At 39.3% G+C, this 26704-nt stretch overlaps 2 protein-coding genes across 6 annotated transcripts; both read right to left on the bottom strand.

The window, feature by feature from the left end:
• Positions 1–915: 915 nt before the first annotated feature.
• On the bottom strand, positions 916–10104 carry LOC135253339 (coiled-coil domain-containing protein 106-like). 2 transcript variants are annotated; one of them, XM_064332489.1, is made up of 5 exons: positions 9951–10104; positions 8762–8995; positions 7309–7512; positions 6706–6915; positions 916–5421 (listed from the first exon to the last, which is right to left on the bottom strand). In XM_064332489.1, the coding sequence occupies exons 2-5, from the start codon at positions 8970–8972 to the stop codon at positions 5039–5041; spliced, it is 1008 nt and encodes a 335-aa protein (XP_064188559.1). In that variant the 5' UTR covers positions 8973–8995; positions 9951–10104; the 3' UTR covers positions 916–5038. The 2 variants fall into 2 exon arrangements, with proteins under 2 accessions (XP_064188559.1, XP_064188558.1); XM_064332488.1 differs by having other exon boundaries at positions 9800–10075.
• A 683-nt stretch (positions 10105–10787) lies between these two features.
• anxa13 (annexin A13) lies at positions 10788–22783 on the bottom strand. Of its 4 annotated transcripts, none has more exons than XM_064332483.1 (13): positions 22669–22783; positions 21935–22089; positions 21119–21194; positions 19823–19926; positions 19472–19510; positions 18601–18771; positions 18253–18286; positions 16646–16725; positions 16252–16320; positions 14990–15091; positions 14382–14457; positions 13351–13463; positions 10788–12577 (listed from the first exon to the last, which is right to left on the bottom strand). In XM_064332483.1, the coding sequence occupies exons 2-13, from the start codon at positions 21947–21949 to the stop codon at positions 12458–12460; spliced, it is 999 nt and encodes a 332-aa protein (XP_064188553.1). In that variant the 5' UTR covers positions 21950–22089; positions 22669–22783; the 3' UTR covers positions 10788–12457. The 4 variants fall into 4 exon arrangements, with proteins under 4 accessions (XP_064188553.1, XP_064188554.1, XP_064188555.1 ...); XM_064332484.1 differs by having other exon boundaries at positions 19832–19926; positions 22669–22782; XM_064332485.1 differs by lacking the exon at positions 19472–19510 and having other exon boundaries at positions 22669–22781.
• Positions 22784–26704: the final 3921 nt, after the last annotated feature.

The following is a 26704-nucleotide window of genomic DNA, read 5'->3' as shown; positions in this document are numbered from 1 at the left end:
TAGAGATCTCTCACATGAATCCTCCCAGCAGGATATCTCAGCCATTGTTCTCAGATGAGAGAACATTGATCCATCCATAACAGACCCTCGACAGGCCTTCAGCATCTCGGGCGATGCATCAGTTCATTCAATCAAGCTCCAACCACTCCAACACTGTTTTGAAAAATCTGGTAAGAGGAATCACTGTTAGACATGGAAGAAAGCATATTTTGCCACAAGATTCATTCCTGTGGCTATCGTAGATGTACAAAAAGCCACATAACTTTATCCTGATGTCCTGCTATTTGTTTATATTGTTGCAATGCACTGTTTGACTGGCATTCTGTGGATTAGTATTGTCTTTATTTTTATGCTGAGCCACAGACACACATATCCTTCTTTAACCAACGATTAACTTAAAAACTTAAGTCTCCTGAAATGAGTGCCAGCAAACGAAAGAGAAGCTATTCCCTTGATTAATTCCCTACCAAACTTGCCAATCATATAAAAAAGAATATTTGAACACTGACAGGATTGCAGGCCTGTCGTGTTGCCGGTGAGATATACCTTTCCAAAAAAGTATACAGGGTATATCTAAACCAACAGAATTTGTTAGGATTATGAAACCAGCACAACCAATGAAAACAGATGGATATGTGTGTATAAATGTGTATGAATGCATGTACTGCACACACACATGCATTATATAATATATATATATATATGTGTGTGTGTGTGTGCAAATAGACTAAACTATATATATAAATTATATTCTGTATATATATATATATATGTGCATTATGCATAATGTGAATACATACGTAATTACTGTGCTTTATCGTATAGATAACTATTTCCAGTAATACAGAATCATGAAAAGAGACATAGATATTAACAAGGAATATTTCCACAAATTCTGTCAGTCTATTTATTTAAAACACACAAAAGGGAAAACATAAAATATGTAATTGTTTTAGCAAAACATACAAGGCAGTTTTCATACAAATAAAATGAAGTACACATGAAGCAGAAACATGATTTCCCATTCTGAAACATTTAACAGCGCAGTCAAAAGACATCCACCATCAGACAAATTCATTACTTCCTCTAAACACAATTAATGTAAGAAATAACCCATGTTCTCGGCAGGGATTTGCCACATTTCAAATTCAATATCACAACAAGAAAATTCGACAACAAAATGGTTGAGGGTTATATCAACCACTCGTGTCAGATATGTGTTTAATGAAAACAAAAAGAATATCCACATAAATACTTTTCTGCATGTACTCAGGATGTTGTAGCAAACAGTATTAGGCAGAGCAATTTAACAGCAGTGCATTAAAATTATAAAAAGAGAAAAAATAGGTATCTTAGAGAAAAACAGTCCCTTCTGCTGTAAAAGGCAATTACATTGGTAGTACATATATGGACAGCAGAACTACATTACTGCCATCATGAGTCCATAAAAATCACATTAATCCTATAGATATTTAAACTGCACAACATCATACTTAACACCTCTATGACCTGATTAAAGATATTTACATGGAAGTAGGATATAAAGTTGTCACATTTTAAAATATACTGTCCAACCTGCAGAGCAATTGAAATGAATATATCCAAATATTAAACAGAGAATTAAAAATAAACCAGAATTTAACTTTCAAAAATTAAGACCTTCACGCACATCTTTACAAACAGACACACTGTAAAATAAAGCAGTCAAATTCAAAGCATTTAAATGATATCCGCACTGGCAGATACACGTGAGATCTAACCACAAACAAAGCACATGTATCTCTTTTAAGCCAAGGTTAAACATGTTCTGCAATCAAAATGAAATGACACTGACACATAACACACATTTATTTAAAAGACACAACCTAAAAATATAATATAAGCTCAGTTTCTAGAAAATCTCAAACTTGTCCACCATTTTGTAAATACAAAAATAAAAACCCATATTTGCTTTAGAAAAATGCGAACAGCATCCACATGTTATGAATGCAGCACCCTCTAGTGGATATTCCACGGCAACTAAATTGGTTTCGGACAGTATTTATTACTGAGTTTCCGAATTGTAACATAATGCCCTATACAGTAATGTTTCCATGCATAATAAACAATTCTGATATGTTCCCATTCAGATTGGTGCTTGTCGATTCAGCAACAGACTGAGCCACAAACTAGGAATCAAACCATTGCCCACCCACTTTAGTTCCTCCACACCTTGGTCCAAAGGGAAAGCTCATGTATTCACCCTTTATGTAGGTCTAAAAAACGTGTACTATCCCTGTACAAAAGCTTACTGCAACGTTTTACAACCTTCCCTAGTGTCATGTTACCTATGGTGAATAACAACACTGTAGTGAAACTTTAAATATTTATTTTCTTTTTACCACCCCCAGCCAGGCTGGAAATCATCCTTCTTTTTGGCAAATCAATGCTTTAAGGACCAGTCTGCAACCAATACATACATACACACATAAATAAATAAATAAATAAATAAATAAATAAATCAGAAGGATGCAACTTTCTCTGCTAGTTCAAGAACTAACCCAGTGCCATCTGGATTAAAGAGTTTTGACTAGTTGCAAAATTCTACAGAGAACATTGCACACTTATTGCAAAGGTAATCCAATGATGGAATAAAAAGAATTTTTAACAGTGAATATAAACTATGGATATTATGTTTGTATGTATGTATCATTTAACTAAAATATGCAAAATAATAAGAAAAAATGGTGACATTAATCTGTAAGAATTCAATGTGACAAAAACATAAGTGGTGATGCAATGCATATATCACTGTAAGCTACTCAAAAGTGAAAACCGAATGGTTTGACAAAATCTTGCACCCAGAGAGCAAAAGGTGTCACTTACTTTACTAAGCAGTGTATGGGTAGCAAGCTACTGAGACTAGTTTTTCCTGTGTGTTTAGCTGGTAAAAATGATCAATTTAAACTGATTCAGATGACCATGATTGGGCTACTTAGTGAGCATGACATTTTCACTTAATTTACAGTATCAGCCACATATCAAAATACACTTGCATGCTGCATCATCATATAGACCATCATGTCGATAATCTTAGCATTGGGCTGACACCAATATGTTAGTTTGGCCGTTTTTTCAGTTAATACCGATACCACTCAGATATTATCGTGTATCCCTTTGTTTAAAGGAAATGTTATGTAGAGCTACAGTACCATTACTACATTGTAGCATTAGCACCAGATCATCATCTCAATCACATCAAAAATAAGCACCTACAAGAAACACCTACAAGAGTGAGTAGCCCAGCAATGGCGGCACCGCCGAAAGCAACTTTACATGGCCGCCCGAGCATCAGCAAACTGCACTGAAACTCCTTACAGGCCAAAACATGTGACAAGACCAGAGTCAATGAAGGGACTTTTTACCGATGTTCTGACAATTTAAATATTGCCTCATACACCTCAATTGCGGCTGCTGGGCGGCGCATCCGGTTAAGGCGCTGTTATGGAACCCGGATGAGGCCCACGGTCTTGGACTGAACCTGGACTGTGCTAGTGCTGATTGTGGCCAGTAGGTACAATGACCAATTGGCCATTATATCACCCAGGGAAGGGAGGGTTCAATAAGTTAAGGGCCTGTGTTTCATCGCTCTCTAGCGACCCCTGCTGGTTGATTGGGCGCCCGGGGACTGCTTGCCAAAGCCACACATGGCATAACTTCCGTTGACTCAACTCTGCATGAGCATAGCTGAGTGCTGTGGTGTGTGAAGAAGCAGGCTGGCACCATGTTTAAGAGTTGCAACTAACTAATTTGACATTCCAAGTTACGGTGGGAACTGGACATTAAATTATTATTTTTTTTAAATATACCCGATCATCTTCTTTGAATAAGAAATAAAAATGATGGTTTAACATAATGCATGGTTATTATTATTTTGAATGCTTTATGAGCACAGCTAACAGCCCATTAGTCCACATTAGTCTAGATGAAATGTCTGATTTGATGCAGACAGCTTATTCAAACACCATTAACTGACTTGGCATGGGGCCCAAGGTTAATAATCATAAGTCATTTTTTGACAGTTAACAAATAAGAACTGGCCCCACTGACCAATCAGCAAATCTAAGTAAAAAAACACATCCCTAATATACACATTCATACTCATACACACTGTGACCTCCAAATGCATTAATATCCTTTTATACCATGGAACAAAAAGTACCTGAATAATGACAAGCATATTTGGACAAATAAAAGTTTAATGATGCCAATTCAGGACATATTTTTGTTTTAAAAACTGCAAGTAAAAAAGAAAAATGATTATGATCATATTTATTCACTTATCTGTAAAAGAAACACTACAAATGTAATTGTGTAATGTTTCCACTCTCTGGAAGTTAAGAGAAGATCTAACATAGATGCTTTACCTTGTTAAAACTGGGTAAAAATACACTTATTTTCTTAGTAGTGTTCATTGTTTTGTTAAAGGTTATCCAAAAATAGCTTAATCATTTCTGGCCTCCACTGCAATATCACAGGGAGCTGACATCATTTCCCAGTGTGCTGTCTCTGATGGGGATATCCGCTGAGATAGGGTACAGGGACAGTCACTGTGTTGCCCTGCACAGACTATATCCTGAACATTTCTGTTCAAAAATGAACAGCTTGAACCCCTCAAAGGAGCAAAATAACTTCTGGCACAAGGGAATGAGAAGTGCTTGTGTCTCACAGGACACTAGTGGCTCAGATCAGGCTAACTGAAAAAGACAAAGGAAGAGCCACGAGACACAGATTGCAGAAGATTGCGTAGTGTAAAAATCTGATTATGAAAATCACAAAATCACACAACATAATGAATACTGCAGGTGGTAAACTCACCTTTTTTCTGTTAAATAATTTTAACTGATGGTATATAAATGGCAAGGCTACATTGGGAGTTCACAGTGTTTCATACATAGGTGTATTTTTGTATGTACATATGAAACAGCTGAACATTCTCAGCTAGAATAAAGGAAAGTCTCCAGAGCGATGGTAATCAGGAACACAAGGTGAGATTTTGTCACCCTACATTATCCATATTGCTGCAGGAGTCCCCCTGCAGGCCACCAAGCAGGGAGTGGCTTTTAGACTTCTTGGCCGTGATTGGCAGGAGCTCCCCGGTGGCCTTCATCCGCTCGATCTTCCTGGACAGGCTCTCGTCACTCTCGATGAGCACGGCGCACTTCTGCGCATACTTGACCAATGTCTCCTCCCGGGGGTGGAACAGGCCCACCAGGTGAAGGGTCTCCTTGGCGGCCAGGTAGAGTTCAGCGATGGGGGCTGTGTTGGCGATGGTGTTGCGGTCGATGCCATAGTGTCGGAAGGCCCCGCTCATGCTCTTCTTCTTGTTGAAGGCGGAGAGTACCTGTTTGTAACGGTGGATGACGTACTGCACCCCAGTGGCTGGAGGACAGAAAGGCAGCATGAGGAGGTAGGGCCTAAATACAGTATACAAACTTGGTGTGGATTTGAACACTGTCTACGTGCCTATGTGCCTGTGTGTAAGCGTGTGGGTGTGTGCATGTACAGTGATGTGAAAATGAAAATACTCCCTCTTTCATTTCAATGGTTTTACATATTACGGCAGAACTAACCATAACCTAGTCCTCACCAAATCCCAACCATAGAATCTAAACTCATGTAGCTCATAACATACACACACACAAAATTTGCTTTATCATTATGTATTCAACCAAAAATTAGCCAATATGCAGAAGCCATGCGTGATGTCATTTAATTGAACTCTTGAGTGTTTAGCCTTTTAGTTTGGTACGTTTGGGCAGGTGAGAACACGTGCAATCAAACTCAGGTGCCTACCAAACAACCGATCTCAGACCTCCTGTGGGAGGGGGTCTTGGGGCCGCTTCCAGGTGAACCCTGGAGCGGTTTGATTGAAGTGAGAACACAGTTTGATCCAATTGCAGGAAGTGATCCAAACATGCTATACGGTGTTTGGTTGAAAACATCAGTTTGATGATCTAACACAAATTTCTCTTTGCAGAAATATCAATTGATAGCCCAGGAGAATATTTACTTTTCTCGTCTCCTTTGTAATAGCAAACATGTAAACAAGTCGTTAGGCTATTGTATTTTCATTTGTTCAGCCTGAAGATTCTACTTTAGAAAAATGTTATTTTATTACTTCATCTGTACGGAATAGTGTAGTACTACCTACATAGACATTTTTCATCTGTTTATTTGTCAGACTGTAAGCAACAGGTCATAATTGTTGCACCACATACAGCCTTCTCCACTCATATCTGTGTCTAATGGTAGTGTGTCTGCTTTGGTATGTGTAATTGCATACATGTTTGCCAGACAGAATCTTGACAGTCTTTCACATTCATCCCCCACATAACTTCACCTTTAGTAAGAACATCAAAGGGGGATAACAGCTATAAATGCAACAACCAATAAGGTGGTAGGGGTAGGAATGGATTTGTTTTATCTGTGCACCTGATCAATTCCTGACCAAAGAACAAATTACATTTGCAAACATATAGAAATCCTGGTTTGCTTAGTGTGGACCTGTGTGAAAGCAATCCAGACTAATGGGAAAAAACAAAACAATGTATCAACGTAATGCTGGTTTGGAACTGGCTATCAAACTATAAGGTGAGAAGTGAACTAAAATCTTCACTGAATTATCTCTTGTTTATGAAATGACACACATGGGACGGGAATCACCTCTCTTCCGGCTGTAGTCTTTTGCTTTCTTTCCTCTCCTCCGCTCCCTGTGATGTCTCTTTCGCTTTATATCGCTGGAGGTCACTGAGGTCAGAGTGCAGACGGACTCCTCCGAACCACTGTCGCTGCTGAAGGAGGAGCAGGACGATTCCACCTTTGACCTCTTTCTGGGCTTGGAGTCTGAATACAGCAGCTTCCCTGGTTTCGAATCTGCACGTGATAGAGGAGAGAGAAGTCTGAATCCCCACAATGAAACAAAACTGATTGAATCCCATAATGAGTCAACAATGAGGGCAGTCGGAATCCCCACACTAAATCAACACTGAGGGCCGTCTGAATCACTGAATCAGTTTGAATCACTACTGGGATGCATTTATGGTTCTTCCTGTAGGTTGGACAACTTACGTAGTTCTATTCCTGAACACATTTACGAAGAAATGTTCACATAAAAATCATTATTCACGTCCAGGCTGTTATTTACCTCATTACCTCATTTTCTTTAAATGCCACGGTTACTAAACATGGAAAGCCTCACCAGAGCACAGAAACAGAATGTGGCGGGAGGGAAGAGAGCGTTTGCGGCGGGGGTGGCCAGCGGCAGACCTTCGGCTGTGGAGGCAGTGGGGGCGGCCGAGCGGAGGCTGGTGAGGTTCTCGATCTGGGAGCGCAGGAACTTGCGGTCCTGCTGCAGGTCCTCCACCTGTCGTTCCAGGAAGCTGATGCGCTCCTGCTTGCTCTCCAGCAGGCACTGCAGCTTGGTGATGGTCAGCATCACCCTGGGGGGCAGCCCTTCGGCTGGGGACAGTGCTGGGGGGGGGAGGGCGGGGCAGGGGATACACATTCGGACATGCTGTTCAGCCCCGCTGATTATTTGTCATGTTATTTCTGTGAGTGCTATATCTACCGCTGAAACAACACCAAGCACTTCCGATAGACACCTAGATTTAATTAACATTTGTTGTCTGATCTGACGTGCGTGCAGCTATAATGCATTTATGGTGCGCTGTACTTTTTCATGTTGTTAGCAAACCTGTGTTGTGCATGTTCATACTTTTAGCAAACCTTGTGCATTGTAGGGTCATTCTATCCCATCATATTTCTGTTATGCTATGTGTTTGTTATATCAATCCATTCATACATTCTCAAACCCGCTTAAGGTTGTGGGGGTGCTGGAGTCTATCTCTGAATGCACTGGACAAGAGGCAGGAATACACCCTGTACAGGTCGGGTGTTGGTTATATTATTGCCTTTTACCTCATAATAGCACATTAAAACAAAAAGTGCAAGCCTTCGATTGGAGAGCTATTAATTTACGGTGGGGTGACAGTTCAAAGGCCATTCCGATTCCCCTGATTCGCAACAATGAATAAACAAGCCTCCTTCCACTTAGCCCCTATTGGCCACATCAGGTATCTTATTTAAGATGTGTGGTGCTGATGACAGCCTGGTCTGTGATACAGTTGGAGGCAGACAGCGTGTGACAGAAACTGCTCCCACACTGGGGTGCAGCTGAATCTGGGAAAATGCATACTGCACCGCCTATGGAACGAGGACAGCTTCCAATCATAAATAAGTGGAACCTACACCCCATGTGGTTTGCCATGACTTTCAAAGATTTTTAACATTAGTCATGAAATACACAGGAAAAGACAACTTTGAAAAGAGAGCATAGATAATATTGAAAGTATTATTTTTCAACCATTATAATATCATGGAAAATGAAATTAATTTGGTTGTGATGACTTCAGAGCTTTGTTAACCTCCATATTGTCCCATATAAAAATCAAATACCACTATATTTATTTCTCAGAAAATCAAACCCATAGAAGGGAGATGGTGTACTACTTAACTCCTTCAGGTGCAAGCAAAGAGGCTGGCCATGTGGGCCAGCGTTTTAATATGATCTTACAATCACTAAGTACGCCTTGGATACAAGGTGACTTGAGCTCCTGTCCTCTGTCCAAACAATGACTTTAAGTGAAATTCTGACAGCCTGTGAGGAAGAAGAGATCCCCCTGCAGCCCTTGAACTCTTCTAAAAGCTGTTATGCGCTTACTGGACACTGCGCTGCTCAGAGTGTTGTCCTGCTCCACATCGCTGGCTGTCCCAGAGGTCATGGTTTCCCACTTAACTGCTTCCGGGTCATTCTCCTGCTTCAGCCAGCACTGCGAGCTCACGCTCGCCTTCTTCCTCATATCAGAGCTGGAGTCAATCTCAATAATGGGGCAGAATCGTGTGGGTTCCTCCAACCAGAGAGATGATGACATCTCTTCCTGGGGCCTTTGTTCACCTGCAAAACAAGAAGGTGGTGCCACCAGTTGCTTGAGTCTGACTGCAGAACATCTGATGCCGATACATGACTGCTAGCCAGCTGTGTTGAATAGAATCTGTCTAATGACAATAACATAAGCTGTAACATTGAAAATAATGTTTTTTAAGCACAATGATTTCAATGAAAATTCCCCAAATTTCCATTACCTAGTTGACAGACAACCATAGGGAAGTCGGCCATGGTAGCAGGTGAAAACAGTAGCAGAACTGAATACCATACTGAATTCTATAAATACAAGAGATTCATCCCAAAAAGTTTGAAAACACTCATTTTTTTCTTTTCTTTTTTTTTACTTTAGAGAGCAAACATCACAATGCTAATTATGAAACAACGCAACATCCGCCGCGCCCTGCATGCCACAGATGATTTTATGACACACTTCAGGCACTTTTGGTCATCACTCTCTCTCCGGTCTCCACGGAGATGATGAAATCAATGATAAGTCATTTGGCAACAATATATTTATCAGTCAAACGTATGCTTTCTCATAATGTACAGGCATACTTTCATTGTATTTTAACGTCTACCTCTTCACATATGGATAGCTTACTACATTCATACTAGTTCAGGTATTCATTTAGACCCCCAAAGAAATTTTGAATACCAGTATCTATACGTTTCTATTTTCAGTCAAATTGACGCATTATGGAGATTGCGCGACATAATCGCATTTTTTTTTTTTTTTCGTCAAATGGAATTTCAAATGTTACCAAACCAAGCCGCGGATCAGTAAAACACAAATGTAACATCAGAAATACGTACCTCTGTTCTTCCCACTCAGCCGACAATTATCCTACAAGCGCGTCTTGTCAAATTAGGAAATATTGTCCAGGGAAAGGGGTTATTTCTTATATAAACATTTGTAGAACGCTTTTATTTTTCATCTCGCCCCTATTCTTGAGAAACTGCACACCTCGAAAGCAGCCGTCTTTGTGATTGGGGCCGGGGTTTAGGAGGTGATAGGCGACGAGGCAGTACCGCTAACCAGTCAGGAAAAGGAATGCGCTCCGAAACCTACAGCCTCCTGCTCTGCTTCGGCGCTGCGTTGTGTATCAAGTGCACCACGGGACTTTGAGTGCAAAGCAGCATTAACCATTTTACTTCATTTTGGCTTGCATTCTTCTAAGACTCCTGTTGGTCCGTATACAAATAGCTTGCACAAGTTCGCCGGACTTTCTAAAATGCATTCCTGAAAATGGACGGAAATACATGTTTAACCTACAAAAAACACTCTCAAAACAGGTGTGTCAGAAACAACGCATAATGAGTCATTTTTTAAAAACCTCCATGTCTAGATAAGGACAACACATTTTGTGTTGCTTTCAACATTGTATTTTTTTTTAATTCTCTCTTTGTAACACATAAATTGTGTACTCGCAACACAAAAGTAGTAACTGACACAAAATGTGCTGAAAGTAACACAAAAGTAGTAACACAAAAGATGAATTATCTTTTGTGTTGAATATTAACACATCCTTTTTCGAGTGCACAGCCCAGCTACAAATAAGGGTTTATAGAATTAATCTGACCCAGTGTATGATTTTATTATGTAAGCATGGGCTTACATAAGGCTTGATTTAAATGAACCCCACAGAGTGCATGGTTTTGTGTACATGTGTAACCTTCGCATACATTATATTCAGTTGTTTAACTTAAATGCTTTCTTTACCCTCAGGCCATTTATAGTGACATGTACATGTATGAGTAGCACAGGCAGTTGAGCAATCTGGAGAAAAATGGCTCACACACATTTTTGACTTATATTTTTATTGTCTTCTTATTATTATTACATATGCAGTGTGCATTTCACTCAAGTATTCCTATAACTGCCTCATTATTACTTCTAATTTTTTAATAACATTTAATCCCCTGGATGGAATTCATATTAGTATGCATTTCGAAAAATGTTCACAAATCTCACAAAACCTTCAGTTAAGAAGCAGACAATTAAAATACTGATTATGAATCGATTTAAGAAAGACATTAGAAATGCAGCTGCCAGGATGACACCATCAAATCACTTAGACCCCTCAAAGATCAGACAGCAGTATAACGCACTCCATTACTCCCTATAGCTTCAAAACTTCTGGGACAAAGTTTGTCTCCTGGACACTAGATCTGTACTGCCTCCTCATACATCCATGTTTAGATAATATTCACACATACCAAAGTTAATACTTCACTAAATACAAGTGAATATGCTTACAATATACATTAGTTATGTGTTATATATTAGGATGTATTAGTCTTCAATTGAAAATAAAACTGAAAAGGTATTCAGCTTTTTACCAAACCATATTTTTTTTTCCATGTGTGACATTGGGATGCAAGGCAGCTGGTTGTCCATTTTTTGTTTCTGACTTTTTTTTTGTTGTTGTTGTTGTTTTTGATTGTTGGGGGAAACTGAGGCATTCTCCAGACTGGGTAAGCTCACAACTAATACAGTATTCATTGTCAAAAGAATCCATTCCGAAACAAATGCCCATATTGTTCAGCACATCAGTGGTATCATTACAGCAGACAGACAGAATTGCATAAACAACCCAAGTTTTTTGTCACGCAGTTAATGGTGCGGTAACACTGTGGACCGTGCACTGGGCTGGTAGATACTGGCACAACATAACAATCAGATTGACAGAAACACAAACAAAGTTCTTCACAATGTTCCTCAGTACAACACTACCCCGCGATTCATAATCACAAAACCACATCAAATTCAGTTCCCTGAGAGCAATGATTAAGCAGGATTTTCCTTCACTTCTCTCATTTTCTCTTGATTATTAATCCCAGTTACTACACAACTTTAACTTAATTTTTGAGGCTATAAATAAACTGATCAGTTATGTACTGGGAATTTGTACAGACAATGAGTAGCTTCTTGAAAAAAACCCTCAAGGAACTGAGTTTGATGCCCCTGTACTTGAGGTTTCATAGTACAGGTGTCCAACTGGACACAGAATGGCTCATTGATGTCTACCACAGAGAAATGGAAGAAATGGCAGTAGCTCACAAGAAATAATAATGGGGAATTTCAAGCACAACTGGAATTATAAGCGAATTATCAGTACATTACTTAACAATAAATATAAAGGTTGAAATAATTGCTTAAAATCTTTTAGACTTTGTTTGAAAAAATACTGGGTAAAAGACAGTATCGTTAGACATAAAACACCAAGTCCAAAAAAGTCATTTCAAAAGCTGACATAGAAATGCTAGGAACATTCCAGCTTATGCCTTTCCTGACGCTATTTTCTAATGCAACTACTTTGGTAACAAAAGGGTGAGATTGAACGACAGACAGCTGTGCTTAACACACTGCGATCATGGCTAGTTATGTGTCTGAATACAGTAGGAATGGTTGTGAGTGGAGTTAGTAACTCGATCCGCTCTGGGTGTTTTTCCCCCTCAGTGAGTCATCCCTCAGTGAAGGATCTCCAACAGCAGCCGCTTGAAGTCACCACCGCACTCAGACCTCAGGGCGTCCTTCAGGGACTCGTCATACTTCTCCAGGTACATGTCCTTGATGGTCTCCAGATCAATCTGACAGAGGAAACCAGCACACCCAGTTGGAACTTTCTGGCTTTTCTTCACACCTTGTAAAATGGGCTGCATTTGTGTGTTGCTGTCTTAGACTTTCCTAGTAATGTTTGTCAAGCCAATTATGGGCAATTCATTGATGTCATTTATTAAGGACAGGCTTCCTTCACAATGATCTCAACTGTAAAACTATTTTAAGTAAAGATATTTTTTTTGAGACTCAAGCCTCTGTTTTATGTGGTATAACGCAGACATGGTAGAATCTCTGCATTGAGCATTCCATTCTTAACTGAATTAATTCAAGCCATGGTTTGACTGAGTCAAAAAATGTTAAGCTAAGAGGAGTTACAATTGGGACATCTACTTTATTTCCATAAGAGGTCATTTCAAAATAATAGCTAAGAGACTGGTAAACTTAAGCTTTTATGTACTATATCAGATTTCAAAAAGGGTCAAAAGTTTACATACACTTTGCTAGTATTTGGTGGCATTGCCTTTTAATTGCTTAACTTAAATCAAACACTAGGGGTAGCCTTCCACAAGCTTCCCACAATACTTTGCCAGAATTTTTGCCCGTGAATTAAAGCTAAAATAAATCGGTCTCTAATCGATTGTTTTAAAATTACCACTGATGTGAACGAAGTAGATGCCCTAACTGACTTGCCAAAAGAAATGTGTGGCAACATGAAATGTGCAGAGTTGTGAAAAAGTATGTATTGGCCTCAACTGTAAGTGCAAGGTAAAAGATGTATTTTTGTCAGCCGTGTTTACCGTACCTCAGAGCGACACACGATGATGCGGATGAGGGTGTCCTCATCTGTGCCCGCTCCCTTCATGGCAGCGTTCAGCCGTCGGGCAAAAAAGAGCTGCGGGCTCTTGGCACACCTCACTGCGGAAATGAGGGAGAGACACTGTGAGCCCCACCTCTGAAACCCGACCGAACATCCCAGTCATTCCACAGCAGGGCAGTCCACTATCCATGCCAGGCCACTGCTAGGACGTGGCCATTTTGATGGGCAGAAATTAAAATTAGCAAAAGAAAAAACAAAAATACTCCCTCACATGTACCCAAGCAATTTACGCAATGTAAATGCAATTAAAAGCAAAAAAAAACAAAAACACAATGACCTGCTTGGTCTTCATAAAGAGACTTGGCAAATGCAATGTAGATGAATGAAAACTGGGTGGTACATATTGACATAAAACAACGATATAAGCAGAACTTTTAAATGTTTAAACTGTTGAAATGTACTGTGTACCTTTTCAAATGTGATGATACGCACAGAAACTTCAGTGTCGAATACACAACAACAAGAGCCTAAAATCCTAAAGGTGTTTTCAGAATTAGGTTCAATATGTTGCTCAATATTACCATGTCAAAAGACATTGCTGGTTGTCTCTAGGCAGTCTTCTTTCTCCAATATATGCTACCGCCGGATTATTTTATAAGAAAATTATCTAGTCGATGTGATAGCTTCATATCAAATGAAACTCTGGTATTTGAAGTGTGAAAATGAACTATTGTAACCACCAGTCACCACAGATATTGCCACCAAAACTGAAAAATGAAGGATAGATGCTTTAAATGGGCATTCATTGTTTGTGCTTTTTTCCCTAAGTCAATACCCTTCCCCAGTACCAGTTCAGAAGCAATGAAGGCCATATAAATCACTGTCACAACATTAATAATTAGAAGGACGTGTTGGATTCATTGGGTTTATATTGTTTGAACAGTATACACACTCAGGAATATTGCAGGTGCTTGGAGCAGTAATTCACCACAACTACAGCACAGATTTATACCAACCAAGAGTTTTGTAGCAGTCTTTCAGTGTTCCAGAAGTCTCACTGTCGATGGCATCCAAGATCTCAGTTCCAGAGAGCTGCAAAACAAACAGGAGAGGTGAATGATACCGTCGTGCCCACACAGTTACACCACAATCTGTGACCACAGCGCAAACCCGTTGCTGTCTGCAGGAACTCATGATGAGCCGACACAAGTCAGCCGTAAGGCCACGCATTGGAGCCCGTGATGAAGGACTGCTGAAAAATTTACTGCCTGACACGTGCAATCGAGGCCGCATGTTTTACGCTTACCTGAGATACACAAATTGTTACTTACAGTACACAATCCAGAAATGAAAGCTGAACGTTTTAATCTGTGTCAGAAGTGGACATAAAGCTGTGCATAACTACGCACACCGCTGACTGCCCAAAGAATGTATGTAGTAAACAGAGCCCTTCCCTGCTCCAATACTGAAAAAATCAATGACAATCCAAAGCATTAGAATAATTACGGTGCTGTTCCAATGCTGCGGCATATAAGGGACAGCATCACTGACAGCCGTGAACAAGCGTTCATGGGGCAGAGCCCTGTTCCATTGAGGGGGCAGGGACGGAGACGTGGGAACGTACCGACTCATAGATCTTGAAGGTGGCCTGCAGCTGCAGATAGTTTCTGCGTGACAGGATGTAGGTGAAGGTGGATTCATCTGTCCCAAAGCGGCCCTCCCCAGCCTACAAAGGAGGAGGAATGGGTCAAGATGAAAATACAGTCATATCCAGATAATAGACAGGTGCTCTAATATTGTCTGCAATACGTGTTTGTGACGCAAGTTAAAGTACACTCATGGCCATTTTAAAATGGATAGTGGTTTACCGTGTAATTATGACTCAACATATACTGCCCCTCAAAACATCAATCCAAAGCATCGTTGAAAATCGTAATTTGAAAATGAGTCACAGGGAAAGTAGTCAACATAATTACAAAACAAGTTAGCTGGCCTTACAAGACACTTCAGCTGCCATTAAGAGCTTTACAGCTGTTAATTTACTGAATGCATCCACTTGATTCACTTCATGTAGTGATTTGTCTGTCACTTTTGTTTAACCCATAGAAGTTAAAAAACATGAAACAAAAGTAAAAATTTGTCCAGCATGCACCAGCAAAACAGACCTCATAACCTCATAAATATGCTTTCACAAATTTCACATTTCTGTTAATCAACAGAAATGAAATGAGCCCTGAAAACATATAATACTTGGCAACTTTAACTAGCGTTATTGTTAGTGTCATATGACAATCTTCCATGTCTGCTTTCTCCTGAAAGTCTGACTGAGAGCTGCAGCCCCACCAGTACTCTACATGGGAGCAGATGGTGGAAAAACCAACACACGGTCAGATTAAGGCACATCAAAAGTTGCATAATCACGTTGGAAGATTAACCTGTGGTTGGCAAGATACTGCTGCACTGGCACATTGGCAGTGAGTTATACTGGCCAGCGGAAGCTGTTGGGTGGCTGATGTGGAACAAAACGAATCAACTCAATCCAACTAGGCAGGGAAATTTATTCTGAGCTTTTGCATAAATGATTTGTCTGGAAAGAGCGCATCATTGATGAACTTCCCATAACTAATCACCTTAAAAGGGGCATGAGAATACATAGTAAAGGGAATTCAAATTTGTTGTTTTTTTTCTGTAGTGCACAGATGCACTACAGACTAGACAGTACATCTCGATAGCTAATGAAACATTTCAGCACAACTGCTTCTGCTCAGCATTGACGAAGGACAAAGTAACCTTTTGTATTCTTTGGATATACAAGAGAACTTAGAAAATTAAGAATTTCAGGGAAAAGGGAAACATTGAAAAGCCAAGAACATGGCGGTACTGTACCTCAAATAAAGCGGCGGCATCTTGTTCTGCCTGGGCTTCATCTACATCGTAGGTCTCATCTCTCACACCCTGGCAGAGAAAAGAGTTCCTGTAAAGTGATCTGCTCTTTTGCCAATCGATCGAGGCTAACACTGTGGCCTCTCCTGCCAATAAGCCTCCCCTTCTGTCATCCACAATAACACAAAAGCCCAGAAAACAAAACTGGGTGGGTCTGCTTTTCATAGGGAACTTAATTTTGGCCCACAGAGCAGAGAGATTATTGTGGTTTCCTGTTGAATTTAATGTATAAGAGAAGGCACTTTAAGACATATGTGGTTGGACCCGTCAGTAAATGGCCGTTTGGGAACAGGTGTGAGATGGTGATGCTACTTGCAAAAGCGGAAAATGTTTTTACCTGCAGGAGGGACATCAGCAGGTTCTTCACATCGCCGCTGGTGTCCCCCTCGATGTCCGCCTCCAGATCTCGCTCATGCACTGTGCGTGTAAATGAAAGCGAAACAGAGAGGGCTGCAGAAAGTCGCTAAATACTGTACAAAAGATGGTCCCAGTCATAATCATACATAATCATGCATAATCATACACAAAAGCACAAAATTATTGGTACAGCTGTCTTCAATAGCAACATTAAGAGAAGACTGCACACTGTACAACCACATTAAATCTTTACAGTCATATTGTTTCCTTGTCATGGTCACCCCCCTATTTCAAGATTAGGCACCAAAATGCAGTCGCTCCACGGATAATAACTGAAATACAGTTGTCACTTTAAAGATAAATTAGTCCGCCAAGAAAAGAATAAAGGATGTTCAACAGGAACAGGGTCTTGGGCAGGGACAGGCTAAGGGCATTTCCCCTTGAGTTCTCCAAAGTGACGTAACACTCCAAGATGGAAGCAGATAAGCCTAATCAAGAGGCAGCAGATATTTTCCAAACATAATAATTCAAAGAAAATACAAGATCATAGGAGTGAATTACGGAGCGAAATTACGGGGTTAGCAAGCTAACTTAAGCTTTATCCCTAGATTTTCCCTATCACAATGCTGACTGACTTTTAATTGGGGTATATCAGCATAATTCTTGAGTTCATGAAGAAGAAAACATTTTTTTGTGATTGCTTCAGGCAATATTTTAAATATCCTGTATCAAGTGTAAGGTTTAGGAGCTCTGGAAGGAGTCGTTGTCGCATTAGAAATAAACCGTACGACAATTAGTGAGAGTGTAGATTTATTTGTTATCAGTGGTCAGGTAAATATGGTATATTAACTTACAAATTTACACTATTAGTAATTTTGCCCCTGGCTTTGCTGGTGGCAACAGTGTTACTTTTTGACATTATTATTGTTTTATGTTCTTCGTATCATCCATTATATCTGCCCATATCAGTCTTTTTTCCTCATTACATTACATTACATTACATTACAGGCATTTAGCAGACGCTCTTATCCAGAGCGACGTACAACAAGTGCATTAGTTCAAGGTGCAGAGGTGCAAAAGAAACACACTAGAGTGAAGTAAAGATCGTAGTGCCAGAAGTGACCACATAGATCAGGACTCCAACCCTGTAGAGTAACCTGTTCAGCAAACAACAATCCTACCAAGTACAAACTAGCACTGGAATCACATTTGCCTAATCAGACAAAAACAATCCTGCCAAATAAAAACTAACGTAATTAGCCTAACTAGGTACATTGAGCTAAACTATAGGCTAGGGAGGGGTGGGGAGAGGTGCAGCCTCAGGTGAGAAACGCGTTGCTCGAGTACGATCCATGCTATACTGCTATTGGCTCATATTTGCAGAACCCGCCACTTTTTTGTGAAGCCAGCGAACGCATAGAAACCCTGGGTATTTTAAGCTTCCATTGTAGTATTCTCCCTATATCTAACAGGTTTATATGTAAATAACAATAATGGTTTGCTATGAGGAAAAGGATTGATACAACTGGAGTGACTTGAAAATAATGCATAAACAAGTGTTAATAATACTTGCTCAATGATACTTACCTTCGAAGTAGGTATCTTTATAAGTCAGAATCTCCTGTCAAAATGTTATGAGAAAAAGAATTGACAATTGAACCTGCAGGGCTTGATATGTATGCCTAAAATACAATCTGTAGAAGAACGTTTACTATTTCTCCCTCCAAAATACTCTGCAGCAAATAAACATGTATCTTTGTGGATTCCTACAGTACTGTACTTATGCTTTAGAATAATTTTCATCTGTCATTGTGCTTCTTTTATTCTAGAGCAAAATGTTCTGTCAGTCGATTACAACAGTAACTGCTTCATGTTGGTCATTCTAACTTATGCCTTTTCTGTTCCTTTCCATCTATAAATGACAGAAGGACCAACCGCGTTGCTGGCTGTGCACAGTATCTCCACCAGCACATCCTCGTCAGTGCCGGCCCCCTTCATGGCCTTTCTCAGTTCCTTCACAGCGTAGACATGTGGAGCATCCAGCATGGCGATGATGGCTTTCTCAAAGTTCCCTGACAGCTCTTTCTTCAGAACCTCCTCCAGCTCCTTCAGTGGGACACAGATAAACACTGCTGTAAAAAACTACCTTTCTTTCAACGGCAACTCAGCAAGACATTTTTCTCCCAAGTCACTCTGGACAGTTCCTTCACTGTGTTCTCAAAGCTATGAAGTTCAGAGGGTAGATGCCAAATGAGTATTCATGAGCAGGAAAATCATCAGCTGTTCATCATCTGATTCTAATCACTGTCAGCATGCGGACAGTCATGATAATAGCCACCAGATCACAATGAATCAAATGTGTTCCAGGCCCACCACGGTCATAAATATTCATGAGTTTAGTCATTGAGAGTGTTCTTTGTTAGAACACTAGCAGGGACTGTAACTTGAACAAAAAGGAGAACGACACACAGAGTTCAGGGACTGACCAGTGTTTTTCCTACATTCTGACTGAGTGCAGACAAAAATCCACCCAAAAATAGTGGACATTCTGATGTTTTGGCAAAGCAGTACAGAGTCACTGATGTCACCAGGTAGAACTGACCCAACTTATGGAATTTACCTAATAATAATAATAATAATAATAATAATAATCGGTGCAGTGGGTAGAACTGTTAGGTAACCGGGTTGGATAATGGATGGATAATAATAATACGAAAAGGGGCTCCAGCAGCTGTAGTGTCTCACTGGTGCATAAAGTGCTTTACAGGTATTATAAGTGACAATATCTAACCATCCATTATCTTACCTGCTTATTCTTGTTCATGGTCACGGGCAATGTTGGATCCTATCCCAGCATGCATTGGGTGAGAGGCAGGAATACACAGGTCACATGTCACTGCACAAGTCAGGGCACACACACACCAACCTAACCTAACATGCATGTCTGTGGTTTGTGGGAAGAAACTAGAGTACCCGGAGGAAACCCACATGGACATGGGGAGAACATACAAACTCCATATAGAATGGCTCCAGTCAGGTTTCAGCTACCCACTGCACCATCGTGCTGTCCTGAGTGATAATATGATTTAAAAAAGCAAGTATTGACTGTAAAAGCTAGTACAACCAATGAAACCGCAGAACCAAAAAACACACGCACCATACTCACATCATCGTACTTTTCGAAATAGGCTTGTTTTATTTCCAAGCGTTGGGCTGCTGAGCGATTTGCTAAAATGTCGATAATGGCTTGTTCATCGGTCCCTGGACAAACAGACAAAAGAATATAGCCTACTTAATGAGCTGAGTAAACCACATGACCAGGGAAACCACACCATCTGAGAAGAGAGGAAGGTCATTTATGATACTGACATGTTCATTTTTCTAAATTATAAGATAATATTTCAAGACAAAAACAGTTATTATACCTTTAGTTATAGAACCACAGAAGAAAGCTGAAATATGACCATCCATAATTGGCTGCATTAGAGACAAGGGCATACATTTAGTTTGAATATTGGGCAGGTTGAATTGCATACACCCCAAGAACTGCAACCTTCTAGGGGTGTCTGAAGAACCTCTTTAAAAGAACATTGGCGAAATGATAATTTCTGGCAAATTCTAAGGGGAAAATACTTCAGACCACTGATCAGTATATCTCAATCACAACATTAAATCCCCATCTTTATTATATTATATATTATGTAATGTTATGCAAAGCAAAACTGCAAAACATTATAATATTATATTATATGAAAACAAATGTTTTATCATCATGCTATATTATTTGGGCATTTAGCCTCTTTATAATATTGGGGGAGGGTAACCTCCTAAGCCACCTATAAATTACACCCTTGATTAGAGAAAATAGGTCACATTTACACAGCTGTCTGACATCCTGTCATTAAACCAACGCTTGATGTCTTGATGTGGTCAGATTCAAACATGCCTTGCCATCTTCAGTTAACATTAGCCTTTATTTGGTATTTGTCTGTACAGGTTGAAATAGCTTAGTGCTGAAATAGCTTTGTGCTTGCTGAAATTAAAATAGCTATGTCCTTTTTCTCTTGAAGAGTAATCTTCCTGCTCTGCATGTTTGCTGCACAAATTATATTGAGATCTTCATGTTTGCCAAAACAAAATTACTAAAACAACAACTAACCGTGGCTACATTTACCTGCTCCCAATTGTGAAATGTAAATTATATACATACATATACATATATATATATATATATATATATATATATATATAGGATTGCATAGGATCTTTGTGTAGTAAACTGACCGTGGTGAAATTGTGACTGTTGACAATTTAAAGGAGCGAAGGGAACGAAGACTAAGTAAGTGACATTTTAAACGTTAGAATAGTTTTTATTTTTATTTTATTTTATTCTTCTTGTTTGAGCATGGCAGTGTATACACAGTATATACTGTGCGCGGAACATCCAACTTACCCCACCCTTTACACGCTTTGCGGATTGCTTTAATGTCCGCCACCACATCAAAGTCTGGGTAAGGCACAATTGTTGGCTGTGGAAAAAGTGAAGGAGCTCATCGTTATTTTTTTATTCCAAAATATCATATACTATACTATAACATATGCACGCGGCAACACAATTTTAAAAACCCGGGTGCTGAAAAAGGAGTGTAATGATTCGGGGTGGGGGAGAAAGTCTGTTGCTGAATGATAACGTAAGATGGATGGCTACACAGGCCGATGGGGTGTCGGATACACGTTGTTTACATTGGCCATTCAGCTAACGGGGTTCTGACGAATTCCATAGAGGAGCGACTGTTTCTTCCCACCTCCCCCAGACGCTGAATTTACATGTAACTGTGCTGGAACTTAAAGCAATACACCAATAAAACGTCACGCAATACTCACAAATTGTATATCAAGACAGTACTAGATTGAATCGCATCCTCTTTGCAAATCATCAGTTTAAATGGACGGGGAGATGGAGTAGCAAAATATATGCGCCAGATGCGTGTTAAATTTAATTAGCCTGCATTTTTAGATATTTAGCACGATATCCCATGAATTTACCATACTCGTCCACAAATTGCTAAATAAGAGCAACAAGATAAATAAAAGTTCGCGATCTTTTCTACTTCGTGATTATTTTCTGAGTGGGTTAGTACTTTCCTTGGACACTGGCTACAGTGTTTGCAGTTAGCTCTTAGAATTGGATGCAACATCAATCCTTTCTTTTTATCACACAATTAGTACGCGAAAAGAAGAAAGAAAATAAAGGGATGTCGATACGCACTTGAACGTTTCCCATTTTGTGATGTTTATTCGTCTGTGGTATTTTTCCAGAGCTGTTGGGTGTCCGTGTTGCTCCTCACTTCAGCCCTAAAAGGCCCTGGACAGTGCCTCACACACTGCTGACGTCACTGCAGGGGGCTAGTTGAATTGACTGCTCTGCGGATAGAAACTTAACCATTTACTTAACTGAAAGGCTAGAAATAGCCACAGACTTGAAGGTGCTATATCCTATTCCAAAGCATCGGTGAAATGCAAAATACTACATGAAATGTCACGGTCAGAAGGTGGTTCTACGGTGGTAATGAGTGCATGCATGCAAGAAAGTCACACAGGACGATTACTGCCCCTCAGGATTTTGAAAGGGTGTAGTTTTTGCTGTGTCATATCATGTTCAGTCGAAATGATTTTGTTCGATTAGGTACCGACACAATTATGAATGTTCTGATTTGAAAATGACTCAAAATCCCATTCTGATTTATTCCACCTAAGTGTTTAGTAGGGCATGATAAGAAAATAAAAATAGGATTTACAATAGGGGGGAAAGCAGCAGAAATCAACACAAGTGACCAAATCCAGCGCGAGTTAATGTCCTTTAATTTTAGGCGTGGAAATGAAAGGCGAAATGTAGGTGGTTGCTTTCACGTATACGAAATGGGCTGCAGTTGACTCCCGACAGCCCAGATCCTAATCACAGCTTTTCAGTGCGCAATTTGTAATTCCAACTTTGATAATTACCTGCTATCGGCTGCCCAAGCTGCCCCCTCGCTTGATGAAGTAAATGTGTTTACGTGTCTCAATTCTGCAGTCGCTGCTGCCACGTTTTTATGCAACTCAGCATGACTAACTCCTCTGCAGCTTTGAACATTGTCTCACACAATAGCCTCTGTTAATCTGTGACTGTTCAAAGTCCCTTGCATAGTTGCCTCACAAATTGCGAACAGAGTTTTCATGCGTCTCCCAAGGAAATTGTGGAGGGGAATAACCCTGTAGTGGTACAAAATCAGGAATTTAAAATGACGGTGTTAGCAAAAAGGTCTATAGAAAAAAGACGCCTATGTCGGTGAACTTCAGCCTTATCCTGTTCTCATTAATGACACATCTAATTGATTAAAGTTATTTTTTTGTTCATGTTTTTTTTAAATTATAGTTTAAATGCATGTTATTAATCTGATGTATGTCATAGCTTTTTACTCTTGTCCTGGAGCCAGTAGGTTGCCCAAGTAGAAATTAGCACAGTGGCACATCATTTGTGCTTATGTGAATAAACATACTTTATTTATTGCTGTGATGGCTTATATATTGTACTATGCTTTGCATTTGTGCTACTGCTGAACAGAATATTCACTGCTGATCTCTCCGGATAAATCACTTGAAATCAGTGTGCAATTTGAATTAGAACAAATCCTTCTGTGAATTTAAGCCTCCTGTAGCATAAATGATAGGCTGAAAATTATATTTCTAAGTTGCCAATAATGACTTTTTGTCAGAATTGGCACAACCAAAATGTAAATAGGCTGATATTTAGAGATAACAGTCTGTCATGGATAGAGCAAAAAAGATGTAAGATGGTTAGCATTTGGGTAGCATCAGTGATGAAACAGATTTGACCATACAAACAAAAGAGGCCACTGTGTATTGTTTCAAAAGAGAAAAGCTCCAGCCCACAGATAATGCCTTCCACACTGATACCGTTTATCTTCTGTTTCAAAAGCATCAGCCTTAGGTCACATTTACAGATGAGACGACAGGCCAGCACAACGTGTTGCTAAATCCTAAGGACGCTAGAAGGTGTGGGATGTCCTTTCCTTATTTATTACCTTCTTTTTTGGCACAAATAACAGTAGTTCAGTTTGTTACTGCTTATTTTATTTTATGTGTTTATTTGTTAGCATGTGCTTTAGGCCTTTTGCAATGCAATTGCATCTTTGACAAGCCAGTAAAGCCAATAGAACTGAATTAAACTGAACTGAGAAAAATTGGGTAAAATAATTCTGCAGCTGAAATACCAGTATCCAACTAATTATGGTTTTGAATGATTAAATGTAATGCATGCAGGGCACAACTAAACTAAATACCCATTATTATCTGATATAATATACGGTGTATATTATATATAATGTACTGTGTGTGTGTGTGTGTGTGTATGCATGCATGCATGCATGCATAAGCACATGTCTGTGTCAGTTTCAATAATTTGTTTGTTTTTGTCATACCAGTATTGTAAATTGAAATTGAAAAAGATCAAGAAGCCATATTACGCAACTAGATATAGTATTTACTGGACTACTGTACTCTGCAAACTTATGATTCAGTTAGTGCATCAAAGAAAAGTGATGTAAATGTAATTCAACTGAAATGCCGACAACTAATATGCAAATGAAGTCACAGTGGTGCCATGTCAGATAGTCTCATTTAACAAGTCATCGCATTGTTTTCCAGTTGATTTGATACAATTTTGCTTTGCATAACATTACTTATAGCAACCACCAGCACATGTGAGCATACAACCCATTTAAAAAATACAAATTTAATATAACACAACCTATGGGGAGTGCATGATGAAACTAAAGCAGATGATAAGTACTGCCAATGTTATGTTATAGAGAATTTCTAGCCATAGCTTCTCATTCCACAACACATTACACTTTTATATATTATTTCAAACTGTCCACCTACATACTTAAGCTACCTACTTAGAGCATAGATGGTGATGTTGCTTCAGCATGAAACTGGCCTTGTTGTAGATAATGTGGGATACATTCTTAATGCTGAAAATAACAAAAAATGCTTGAAAAACAAAAAATAAAAAATAAAATGAAACAATTTCTGAAATGAATGTCTTTGTGCTTCCTTCGTGATTCAGTCCTTATCATTCACGAATGGGCTATGTGACATCTGGCGCTTTGATGTCACGCCTCTTGTAATTGCATGCAGCTTCTATTCATTAACCTGCCATGATACCTTTACATTTACAATAGATCCCATTATTATCAAGGCAGTTTAATTGCTGCCAGCTGTTACATGGTGAAAATAATGCAGTCTTGGTTAAAGACGTGATTCATCTGATTTCTGCCAAAAAATAAATAAATAAAAGAATTTTCTGTGTAGATAATGCACAGCATTAGTATGGATATGTTTTTTTCATTTAAATTTTCCACCGAGAGCTTCCCTTTGTCCTATGTACTTTGGATGTAATGATTGGCAGTATGGATGGTAAGCAGCTGCAGCCATTTTGGCTCTGTCTCCAGTGAACCACTTCATTGTGTGTGTGTGTTGTTCTAATGAGATCTAATATGGAAGCTTATGCTTTGGCTTACGGAGTCTAGCAACCAACCCTTTTTTGTTTTTTCTATAGGAAGACATTTAAAATGCGGTGTACAAATGACAATCCAATGTATAGCAGGGTGTTCGATGTTGGATTATTTTTTTGAGCCAATTGCTGAAAAGCTACAAAGACTGTGCTCCCTTTCATTGAGTGGCCACTGTCACAATAAGAGACATTTTCTGACTATAGTATACGATAGAGTATTTGTCCTTGGCCTAACAACAAAACTACAATCATCTCTGGAGTTGGCCAACATGGAATGTCATCATGCAAGAGAAACTTACTTAAAGGCAGGACTATAAGATCATAATTACTACATTTGACTACCTTACCCTTTTCCCCTTTAAGGCTGGAACCAGGCCAACTCCCTTAGTTCAGGTTCTGGGTAGTTTCCCATAATCCATAGCAAGTTGTCAGTGATGATTCTGTTGTTGTTAAAACAGATACCAGAAGGGAAACATGCATATGGCCAGTCAGATACACATTTTGGCAATCTGACTGCATCTGGCCAGTCAAATTGCATTTGGGGGTAACATCCCTGCACTGCTACAGCTCTGGTTTGTGGGTAATAGGACGGTCATGCCAGGACTACCAGACCAACCGCCTTGGCTTGTTCTATCGTGGCATTACCTAGAGACACTCGCATATAATCACCTCCCATAAAAATTCTGTTTGTCAGAAGGCTTTGGGGAGGGGTTTTCAGTCAGGGACTTAATATTATGTTTCACAGTGTTTGGGGATTGTTGTTTTTCTCTGCACGGAGGTTATTGCTTAACAAACTTGTGCCTAAAACTACAGCATTCTGACACGTAGGGCCTGTATGATTTAATCTGTTTGTTCTCTGGATGCAAAAATGCACAGGAGCTTGGTAGCCTGGTATTTCTAACCAAGTTGTCTTTAAAATGGTCTTTGAATGGAATCTTGGTTCTCAGTGAATCTGCTCACTTGTGCTGCATTAAGTGTTTTCTGTGGTGTTTGTCGCCATCTTCTGGCAGTATATAAATGCTGCCTGTCAAGTTGATCCTTAATACCGTTTCCTAAAAAATCAACTGGCTCTAAATTCTCAGAACATCACTTAAAATTATTATAAACATAAGAGTAAAAGATCTTCTAGGTTTGTTGTTTAACTCTAACATAGGTTTAAGGCATTACTTCAAGGATTAGAGTGAACACCCATACAGTAATCCTAAGAACCCAGATAAGAAAATAACAATTGTTTAATTCCATTATCTGTGCTCACTGAGAATAAACTGTGAAACTGACCAAAAACATAATGATTTTGTTCACAAATTATCTTCTTTATACCATGTGTTATGCAGCTTGTCAAACTGATTTTTATTTTTAGTTAATAGTGTGAGTGTATGATTTTTAAATTCATTTCTTACTCTCAACTAACTTACCAGTTATCTTCAAGAATTTATCATTTAGATGTGGGCAATATTTTAA

The sequence above is a fragment of the Anguilla rostrata genome, chromosome 4 (assembly GCF_018555375.3).
Source record: "Anguilla rostrata isolate EN2019 chromosome 4, ASM1855537v3, whole genome shotgun sequence".
Classification (NCBI taxonomy): Eukaryota; Metazoa; Chordata; class Actinopteri; order Anguilliformes; family Anguillidae; genus Anguilla; species Anguilla rostrata.
Note: the sequence above shows the minus strand (reverse complement) of the source record. Positions and strands in the feature narration are given on the sequence as shown.

What these genes read in the sequence shown, in the direction of transcription:
- anxa13 (XM_064332483.1), bottom strand. An exon ending in CCATGAACAAGAATAAGCAG is followed by an intron (nt 18,772 to 19,471) that starts GTAAGATAATGG and finishes GTCCCACTGAAG; the next exon opens with GAGCTGGAGGAGGTTCTGAA. An exon ending in CCTTCAAGATCTATGAGTCG is followed by an intron (nt 14,458 to 14,989) that starts GTACGTTCCCAC and finishes TTTGTTTTGCAG; the next exon opens with CTCTCTGGAACTGAGATCTT.
- LOC135253339 (XM_064332489.1), bottom strand. Translation starts at nt 8,972, where the DNA reads ATGTCATCATCTCTCTGGTTGGAGGAACCCACACGATTCTGCCCCATT. An exon ending in TCTGAGCAGCGCAGTGTCCA is followed by an intron (nt 7,513 to 8,761) that starts GTAAGCGCATAA and finishes TCCCCCCCCCAG; the next exon opens with CACTGTCCCCAGCCGAAGGG. An exon ending in CACTGCCTCCACAGCCGAAG is followed by an intron (nt 6,916 to 7,308) that starts GTCTGCCGCTGG and finishes TATCACGTGCAG; the next exon opens with ATTCGAAACCAGGGAAGCTG.